Source organism: Suillus fuscotomentosus (assembly GCF_016647785.1).
Source record: "Suillus fuscotomentosus strain FC203 chromosome Unknown F5891scaffold_170, whole genome shotgun sequence".
NCBI lineage: Eukaryota > Fungi > Basidiomycota > Agaricomycetes > Boletales > Suillaceae > Suillus > Suillus fuscotomentosus.
Genome location: NW_024539682.1, coordinates 39,246 through 49,788, shown reverse-complemented (window position 1 = coordinate 49,788; position 10,543 = coordinate 39,246). Strand labels below are relative to the sequence as shown.

The 10,543-nt window shown below is 47.3% G+C and overlaps 1 protein-coding gene and 1 non-coding gene across 2 annotated transcripts; both read left to right on the top strand.

Annotated features, from left to right (window-relative positions):
* The first annotated feature begins 4,210 nt into the window (after positions 1 to 4,210).
* F5891DRAFT_166135 (uncharacterized protein) lies at positions 4,211 to 5,094 on the top strand. The gene is made up of 2 exons (XM_041370752.1): positions 4,211 to 4,344; positions 4,401 to 5,094. The coding sequence occupies exon 2, from the start codon at positions 4,406 to 4,408 to the stop codon at positions 4,973 to 4,975; it is 570 nt and encodes a 189-aa protein (XP_041217287.1). The 5' UTR covers positions 4,211 to 4,344; positions 4,401 to 4,405; the 3' UTR covers positions 4,976 to 5,094.
* Positions 5,095 to 8,337: 3,243 nt separating this feature from the next.
* F5891DRAFT_t131 lies at positions 8,338 to 8,421 on the top strand. Its single transcript has one exon. It is a non-coding gene; the product is annotated as a tRNA-Ala (tRNA).
* Positions 8,422 to 10,543: the final 2,122 nt, after the last annotated feature.

Here is a 10,543-nt window from a genome sequence, read left to right as displayed (position 1 = left end):
ATGATCTGGACTGCCTTAACTTCCTCATCTTGTCATAAAATATGTCAGGCGGGACGGTCTCTTGGAAAGAGGGAGAAACAAGCGCACTCATTCCAATGTAACTTCTTGCCAGGAGCGAGGCAATTTCCGGCTCTCGTGCAGCTAGTTTCTCGAATAAATTAGCTGCTGGCTGACAGCGGCCACTGCTGCTGAAGTACTTCATTACACCAGCAGTCAAGTGGTTAGAAACCACAGTAGCAACCTGTATCTCAGGATCTGACCCGACCTGCCATCCTACATTGCGATCAGTTTCTTGAACAAGCAACAAGCAAGGCCAAAGGTGAAGCACTCGCCCTTCATAAACAAGGCCTCAGCTGCCTGTAGAAATCGGAGTTCGCCTTCGATTGTAGTGATAGGATCGAGCTTGCGGTAAGCTTCCAGCCAGTAAGTCGGGTCGTCGGAGTAGAGGATAGCCCGAAGCAGCGCAGAGAGGTATGTTTCTTGCCATATTTCTGGAGTCGCTTCGTGTCTAGAGTCCACAAACACAATCAATGACTCGATACGTGCTATGATAGAATACGCACCGCTCTCCACGAAGGTCTACGACATAGGCAACGACACCTCCAGGGATCTTCACATCTACACGGATATCGACGCGAGAAAACGCGTTAAAACAACTTTAACAAAGTGTTCAGCATATATAGGAGTGTACAGGTCATGAAAACAAACCAATAACAGCCATTCCTAACTTTCCATGCTGTACTCTTCGAAAACCAAGCAGAGTTGTCCTCGATAGAGTATGTGAGAGAATTGATGTACGCGGCGAGGGATGCTGAAGAGGACGCATCCACTCCAGACACAAAATGATATGAGCCAATCTAACTAATAATCAACATATGCGCCGCAGATCCTAGATGTTGGAACTCACATCGCGTTGTCCAGTACGTCCTGTACTCTTCACAATATGGCAGAGGTCTGGGGGGCCAAGTTCACGGAATGTTGCTATAATACATTGTCAATGTTTCAATAAGTAGAACAAGAGCATGCTTGACTGACAAAGGCTTTCGGTCCTTGCTGTTAAAGCTTCTCCAAGTTCAACCTGAAACATAGTAAGCCTGACATTGGTACGCAGCTATGAGAATTATGCCAACCTCGAACAGCTCTGGGACGTCTTTGAAGGACGCCGTTGCGTCCGCCATGATGATCGACGTCTATTCAAAGTAAGTTATGCTGTCAATTGCCGTGCCTGCCACCTGCGCAATATCAAGGACGATGTTGCAACGTTGAGGCTTTGAAGACGCGCCATATTTGTTCCTAAGGCTGTTACCAAACAACGCCTGTGGCTGTGCCACCATGCTTTAGATGGAAAGTTTCATCAAGTCATATTAAAATCATGATATCGTGATTGAGATGTTGATGGGCGGAGTCCCCACCCACCCATTCCCTTAAGTGCAACACGACTACAGTATATCTTGAAATAACAATCTTCCTCAGGACGGCGACTATCTTCCTAGGCCTTCTGAGCATCGGAGTCAAGGTTCATCCACCTGAATCTGACTCCGCGAAACCAGGGGTACCTTACAATCGCTCCCAACATGGATTCATTGCCTACACCAGTAACCGTTTCCGCTCAACCGTTGTCCCACGTTTTGGCACACTACCCGATGGGTACTGTATCCTGTTCGGCACCGTATAACTCGCCCCCAAATGTGCAGGTGCTGTTAATGTTGACACTCCTTATATAAAAATGAAGTTGCTCACGAACGCCATATACATGCGCAATTCCAAGATAGCCATGATATCGACAAATTACCCTCGACCGAGATACTTCTAGAGCTTGCAAGAAATGTGCAAAACAGAGCCGTAGACAGATATGTGTATGCGGGTGCACTGCTAAATAGCTTTGAGGTGGGCCTCGTTGCGCTACAATCAGACCATCGTCGTTTCGAGATGCACTAAATCTGGAGATAGCACAAGACATTCGAGATTAAGTATGACTCGATCAAAATCAATCATGGAGCGCCTGGCACATGATAATTTTTTGGCAAAAGAACTGGTGTGAACCTCACTTGGTCTCTGGGGACTATTTTTCCGTCGTAGGTGGCGCTCACAACCATCCACGATGGCAATCCTTTGAACGCAGGGCTCGCGTAGCATCTGCGGTGAGGTGTTCGCCGAGGCTAGCGACCATATTGCACCGGTATTTGTGTGGTGCAGTATTCTGATGACGATGGACTTGAGAGGGGGTTGGCGAAGGGAAGAACTTAAACCAGTGGGCCAGGAGACCGGTAGGAGAAGCTCAAAGTAAATATCAGTCATAAGCAGAGCGCTGGAAATAGTGCTCCTCTGCAACCGTTAGAATTGGTGACGAGTTTGAGACGCCAGAGTGGAGAACTTCGGCTGCATCTGGTGCATAAGTATTAAGGAGGCCTTGAGAGGAGGCTCGATGAAGGGGTAACATTGCAGTAAGCTATATGCATGCGTTCTAAGGACTGACATGGTGGTATGCTGGAGTAGCTGCTCGACACAAAGGTAACATGCAGGATAGATAGTCAAATTCGAGCGCCGAAGAACACCAACTATCAATTTGATGCGATGGGACACATTCTGCAGCAGCTGTGGAGACATTTTCACACTCTGGTATGATAAAATTTGAATTATCTAGCGTACAGGAACTTGGAAGTCACCCAGCACACGCACCTCTGCAGAAAGAATCTGAAAGACACCCACAATCCCTCCAAAGTCCACCTCGACCGCGTCCAATGCTATCAACCTCCAGTAAAATTTGGCAGCTCATTCTAATCATCACACCCCTGCGAAAGTTTAAAGGCCGTGAAGAAATCGTAAAGGCAGTCACAGTGTTTCCCGATAAACGACGGATGGTTGCGGGCTCTGACGACAAGGTGCTTCGTCTGCGGGACTTGAAGAGTGTTGAAGATGATGAGAGGGCATCACAGTGCCATGCGGGGATAGGCTGTATCACGAGATGGGCAATTGAAAGCAAGAGACTGGGAAACCGCTCAACTTGCTGGGATGTTCAGGGTGTGCGTTTGGACCTCAATCAGCTCGATTACTATTTGTTATCACTTCACTTCTTCCAACCTAATAGCTAAGACGATCTGTATTTGATGCAATAATATACACTTTATGCTCGTTTGATGCTCAGACTGGCATATGCATGTTTGACCCCCCTTCGTATCCGGCATTTCCCGAGCGGGTACCCCGCCATTTTGAATAAGCGACAACAATCAGTATTCAAAAAATGGATCCACAACAGTGACCCAAGGCAAATCTTCATCATTCAGTCCACTCTCTTCTAACACCTGCTTCTTCACTTCACGGTCCGCATCCAACTCCCTGACGCGATAGAAACGGGACAGTGTCGACTTGGGATCTTCTCTGCGCCTTCGGGCCAATACGATGACTGGCTGCATGCTCCCTCGAGGATAGTCGGTGCCGACGGCCCACAGATAATCTATTTTCCTCTCTCTGAACCAGAAATTGAGCTCGGTAGCAAGGAACTCGTCTGGCGAATGCTGGTATGGGTGGTCTTGCTTCTTTAACCATGCACGCGCTTGCTCGAAGCTGAACACCCAGCCGGCTATTTTGAGCACCATCCTGAAGAGGAAAATATCGTAAGCCATGCATAGGCGATAAAGTACCGCATGAACGTACGGTTTGTCAGAAAAGAAATATGAGACAAGTTGGGAGACTTTGGTTTAGACTGACGTTAGGTGGCGACTCACAACGCGCCTATTAAACCAAACCATAAAGGGTCACGTGCTTGCCACCGTGTAACTTATTATCATCAGATCATTGATCATTGATCTATCGGACGAACATGATTGGGAGCAATGGGGGGTTCTTCAAAATTTCTACCGCCGAGGGCATTGTTCTTGAATCTTCAGGATTTCTTCGATTCCAGGGTGGGCCCTTTAAGTTCTCTGATCCGATTGTCGCACTACCTGTTCTGCCACATCAGCTGGAAGTGACCAACTTCTATCAGCCTGGACATTGTCTTTCGAGCACAATCAGGCTCTAATCCGATTGTCGTATTAGTAGGTGAATAATTATCGTATGTTTTGAAAATTGTTTAGCATTGTTCCTCAAGCCGAGGCCCCATTCGGAACTCAAAGTTAGTTACCTGCCTGTTTGCCGATCAGTGGGCGGCCAACATTTGTGGTACATTTTTCCAGTTTTTTAGTGTTTTTGCGTCCCACATACCATCACTAATGCTTCTTGTAACCATAGCTGCTGATTGCGTGACCACAACTGCCTGATGGAAGCTCCTAGCTGAGTATCTTAAAAGACGTGTTCTTCCTACTCATTGAACGGCCATCCAACATATCATAACTTTCTCCCCCAGTGAGTTGATGTATCCTTCGTTCTGAGTTCTGACCGTGAACACACAATATTCTTAGCTACCATGCCCAAAATTCCTGCTTGGAAGCAGCGTTTGCACGAGTTGCATCTCAATCCCCCTCGTTATGAAGCATCATGGTACGGGCCACTCGATAAACTCGCCAATCACGTTTTCGCGGCAGATTGCTTCATGGTCAAGCCGCAGCCAAAAATCAGGCGCAGTCTTCCCGATGATGGAGACGATAATCAGCCGTTTGAAGATGAAGGATTATCTTTAGACTCCATGGGCGCTCCAGTTATCCATGACTCCTACTTCGAGCCGGACTTCATTATCGTTCATGTGGGTGATAACCGAGATGTTCCATTGGTGTGTATCGAGGTAAAGAAGGAGGGAGGGACATATCAATCGGCGGGCACCCAGTTGCATGAATACATCGAGGTTTTGGCTGCGAAGGATCCCCATGATGAATTCGTGGGCATCCTTGTGCTTGGTGGGAAATTCTATTGTTACAGTATTCATGGGAGGCGGGCACCGACTCCAGGTGGAGACGGTTGGGAGACAGCGGACAATTTAGAAGGAGTTTTTGAAAAAATAGCCAAAGGTGTGTTAGGAGGGAAAGGGAAACGCCGTTGAGCATGACGTTGATGTATCATTCCGTACAGTAAGACCGTAGCGGTATTGTGTCTTTTTAGCTATTGGACAACCCAATGCATTACCATTGCTAGAACCTAGTAAGTAAATTTAACAGGAGCAGATTTGTATCCATTCAAGCCGCAACAATGGCATTTGAAGCTTGAAGCCCCAAAATTCTATTTCAAGTGGGTGACTCGATGACAACTAAATTATGGCCTGGAAGCGTTGGATATACTGCAATCATAGGAGAACGGATTTGCTTGGCGTGAACGCCGTATACACGTGCAACTCCATGACAGTCATGAAATCGACAAATTCAAACCCTGGACCGAGATGCTTCTGGGGACTTAAAAAAATGTTCCTATATGCGCAGGTGAGATGATGAGTCTCAAGAAGTATCGGAATGTCGGAAAAAAACCACCTTTGTAAGTGACCTTCAGATAAAACTGCTAGACAAGACTGCAGATCCTTTGAACACCATTGCGCTTCGAGCCAGGAGAGGGGATGACAATTCCGAAAAACCTTAAATATCGGTTGAGCATTGGAGCCCATGAGAGATGGAAGGGGCCAGCTTCGACATGCATACTCAAAAGCGTCAGGAGCTGAATAACTTCGTTCTTGTGTTTCCTCTGTGAAAATCGCAAATGCGGCCATAAAATGGGTGATCTCTATGTCTGGTAGATGACTCTGGAATAGGAAAGTGTAAATGTCATTGTTAGTCAATATCTGTGCCGTCTAACGACACGTACTAGTAGTAACGCCCTCCCCAGAAGTGTTAAGTGGTATCTTGCATCCGAGTGGGCGCATTTCTTCTGTCTGCATGGCTTTACGAATGTGCTCTTCCGAACGAGGTGTGGATCACGGTTCACGGAGAGCTTATGTAGTCGAGCAGGGAAACGAGGACGGCAATAAATTCGGTATTGCATTCATCAAGGGCATCGAAACAAACGCCAAAGCCGGACACTCGCGCAGACCTCTCATCCTTTCGGCTACAGTGAACATGTCAGTAAACTTTCCGACGCCCACCGTAGGTCCGCAACATGCAGCCAAATAATTCGACTCTGCTCCTCGTCATCCAGCAATTCATGAATGTAGTTGAGAAGGGTCTCCCGAGTACCATCCAAACATCTCGGACGTGTTCAACACCCTTAACAGCGACCTAGAATAACTTCCAAGTTCCTTCAGATGATAGAGACACTGTTAATAACAAGACGTGGATTGGGAGAATTAAAAGTCGACGGCAGCTCCCAGCGGAGTTTGAACCTCGCTTGATCATGCCAATCAATCCCGCCCCAACAACATTCCGCGAATATTATTGGAATGCCCCATGTTCATGCTCCGCATCAACTCTGCCCATTTTCTTTCGTGCCTGTCAGGAGGCTAACGCATCGCAAGGACCGGCTGAGATCAATGTATATCATAGCAGCAGGCTCACTGTGTTGCCACATGGCAGAACAAGGCTCTCGATGTCCATGGCAAAGTAAGTCTTTGGCACTGTTGCACACAGTGACGGATACCGTACTCCGCTGAGATATGCCGATGGGCCTGCTGTGTCCCACTGTACTTTGCCCCGAAGTGGTCAACATTATTCAGAGATCTCCTTAACTTCGCATATATGAAAACATACAAACAATCCTTTTGCTACAATTTCATTCACGTCGAGACTCGGTACATCGACATTAATTCATGAAGAACGGATCCACAACAGTGACCCAAGGTAGATCTTCATCACTCAGTCCAGTCTCCTCCATCACCTGCTTCTTCACTTCACGGTCTGCATCCAACTCTCTGACACGATAGTAGTGGGACACCGTCGACTTGGGATCTTCCCTGCGCCTTCGAACTAAGACGATGACTGCGTGCCGGCTCCCTCGAGGGTAGTCGGTGACAACAGCCCATAGATAATCGATGTTCCTCTCTTCGAACCACCGATTGAGCGCGATACCGACGAAATCATCGCCGAAATGGTCGTGTTTGTATTCCTGCCTGTCGAACCAAGTGCGTGCTTGCTCGAAGCTGATTATCCAACCAGCTACTTTGAACACCATAGTGACTAGTGGGAGAGACGTTAACCTTTGATGCTCATATAAAAAGGGACGGCATGAACGTACTACAGTTGGTCAGACGAGAGGAAATTCAAGATAAATTGGGGCTTTTAAGTTAAGCTGTTGGTGGCATACTTGCGAAGTTCGAGCTCCACAACCAAGAAGGTCACGTGCAAACAACGTAATTGTGAGTACTTGTGGACAACCAATCTTAACTTTGGGGGTCAAGGGGAAGGATGGCCAATTGTCCAGTCTTCGAACACATCGAGGACTCAGATCCAGTTCTCCACCTGTAGGTATTAGTGGGTGTTGAATTTTCGCATGTTTTCTGATTCTAGGCAATGCTCTTCAACCAAAGGGCGTTGTTGGGGGACTGCTAATGTAAGTTGGTTACCTGTTGATTTAAATGCTGAAAATGAACGTCAAATTCCCTCAGTAGCCATGCCACAAATTCCTGCATGGAAAGAGCACTTACAGCGGCTGCACCTTCATCCTCATTATGAAACCTCTTGGTACGGCCCCATTGACAAGCTCGCCAATCATATCTTTGCGGACGATCGGTTCATGGTCAAGCCACAACCACAGCTGAGGCCCAACCCTCTGACTAATGAGCTCGGTGACTTGGATCAGTCGTTCGAAGATGAAGGATTTTCCATAGACTCTATGGGCCCCCAAGTGATTACTGGGACCTATGTTGAACCAGACGTCATCATTGTCCTTGTAGATGATGAGCGCTGTTCCATTGGTGTGTATTGAGGTGAAGAAAGAATTGGACCCAAGGCAACTCTTCATCATCGAGCTCACTCTCTTCCAGCACCTGTTTCTTCACTTCACGATCCGCATCCAACTCTCTAACACGATAGAACGAAACACCTTCGACTTGAGATTTTCTCTGCGCCTTCGAACCAATACCATGATCGGCTGCAAGCTCCCCCGAGGATAGCCGGTACCGACGGCCCACAGATAATCGATATTTCTCTCTTTGAACCAATAATTGAGATCGGTGACAAGAAACTCGTCCGGCAAGTGCTGGTGTTGCTGTCCTTGCTTCTCTAACCATGTGCGCACTTGCTCGAAGCTGAACACCCAGCCAGCTCAGTTTTGAACAGCGAACACCATCCTGCAAGGGGGTGATATAAGCCTTTGCACGCAACAATAAAGAACGTACAATAGGTCTCTAGCACTAGTCAGGTTCTGATAGAATGAAGTCGATCGTTCTTTTTGAATTGTCAGTGACAAGTCAGAATTTAGAAGGGAATAATTAGATCTAGGTTACTGTAATAGGTAATAGTTACCCAAGATCTAACAAAGCTCGTCGGGCATATGGTGTAGCTGGTTATCACATCCGCTTAGCATGGCGCTGACTGCGGGGGGTCTCCGGTTCGAGTCCGGATTTGTCCACATTTTTTGCTTATCACAACAATATTGAGTTTTGTTGTCCTTGGTCGTCCCAGTCATATTATCCTCTTCGACACGTTTCATTTCGCGGTTAAGGATCGAATAACATTGTCAATTCCATCTGATACTCATTACCCTCCTTTCGACACCTTGTGTTTTCTCCCATACAGTCTTAACCATGCCTCCTTTATCCGAACCTTGTACACATCGCACAAACTCTGTTACTCCGCCACCCACACCAAAGTAGAGTACTTTTGCGGCTACAAGACAGAGGTAATCGTTTACACCTGTGGGTTCTTCAGCCTTGCAAGCACCGCGCATAATAGCAGTAAGGCTCGGAAGAGATTCCATGCGGTATATGGTCTCGGATGTCAGCACCAGGTTGTAGCTCCCACATGATTTTTGGAGGTCGAATGTATCCCATGAGCCGGAGAAAAAACGTAATTCGACACCGTAGGTCATCAAGGATTGATGGAATGCATTTTTGAGACTTTCCGATATATCCAACTCCAAAGGAGAGTCTGCCTGCTCCTCTGATTTGCGGTATGTCTCTGCTGCCTCCGACAGATCTGCATCTCGAGTGAGATGCGAAGAAAGAAAATATCCAAATTTACGAACACCAGGTCAGAATAATATTGGGAATAGTCACCAATTCCAACACGGAGGCGTTATAGTCCTGGAGGTGGATATGTGTCTGATTCTGAGAAGGTGGGGAGGAGAATATTCGATGAAGAATGTACAGTGACGGTATTGAAGTGCCACATCCGATCTGTGAAAAGATTAATGAGCTGCATCATATCATCAGGGTACAGAGAAATGGATGCTCACCTCTAGCACACGCTTGCCGCTTACATCAAACTGTGAGCTTATACCATCCAGATAGCTGGCAAGATCAATACTGCATTCCCAAGTCTTCAAGCCGCCCTCGTAGACAAGAGGTACAAGGTCAGAGGGTGCATCCAGAAAGTGCAGCGCAGACCGTGCATTGATAGACGGCTGCTCCAATGCATCCGGGTCATCGACATTTTGTGAGATCAATTGAAACCTCGCATCGAACAGATCACGGCGTGGGAGTGAAAGTTCGGTTCCGCTGGCAAGTGGGATCGTGATTGGAGAGTAGGATATTTTGGACGGTAGGCTGTTTAACTAATACTTGCGCCCATATCAGTTTTTACAGAACCAAGATAAGCAATTAGACGTACCGCGTCTGTGAGAAAAAGCTCTGTGAATACGTCTGGGGCGACCGCCTGCACAGAAGCGGGCCCATGATTTTGTGTTGTGTGATTTACATCTGTACTTTGTTCAGTATCGTCCTCCACGTCGAAGTTGAATTTGAACATTTTCAATTGTGATGAGATCAAATGAGTTCTATATGATAAGGTTCGAGTTGCTATAGCCTCATGTGGCTGTGTCGCAGACTATTATTGTATGTTTCCGTATTGTTCCCTTATCCTCGGACCTCTTGTCTTTCACCGCACCCTGACTATTATTACTAAAACTGTCACCTTATCTGTGAAAGCCCCATTCAGTCCCCCTCTGACTGCGCGCTCTGCGGCATTTCTGGATATAAGAAGTGTCACATCCGGTATCGATTTACTCTTACACCCCCCACCATGCGCTTTTCACGGGTATCACTCATTCTTGCCGCAGGGTCCGCTATTATACCATCCGTCAGTGCATGGGGAGCAGTAGGTGAGTATGGCGGTATGTCGTGTCTGAAGAGTCTAATTGTTTCATAGGTCATGAAATCATCGCGACGGTCGCTCAGATGCATCTGCATCCTTCGGTCATGCCCATCCTGTGTGACATCTTGAATTATAAAGGGAACTGCCATCTCGCTCCGGTCGCTGCCTGGGCAGATAGGATCCGTGGTTTGCCACAGTACAGGTGGACAGGCCCCCTGCACTACATCGGCGCAACGGATGACTATCCTAGTGAGACTTGCGCTTTCCCAGGAGAGAGAGGCTGGGAGGGTAGAAGGAATATCAATGTGCTTAGCGGCATAAGGAACACCACAAATACCCTGGAGAGTTACATGAGCCTGCGCAAAGCAGGTTTGACCACTGAGAGCGATGAAGATGCAGCGCAGGTTGCACTCAAGTTTCTCATTCACTTCGTTGGGGAT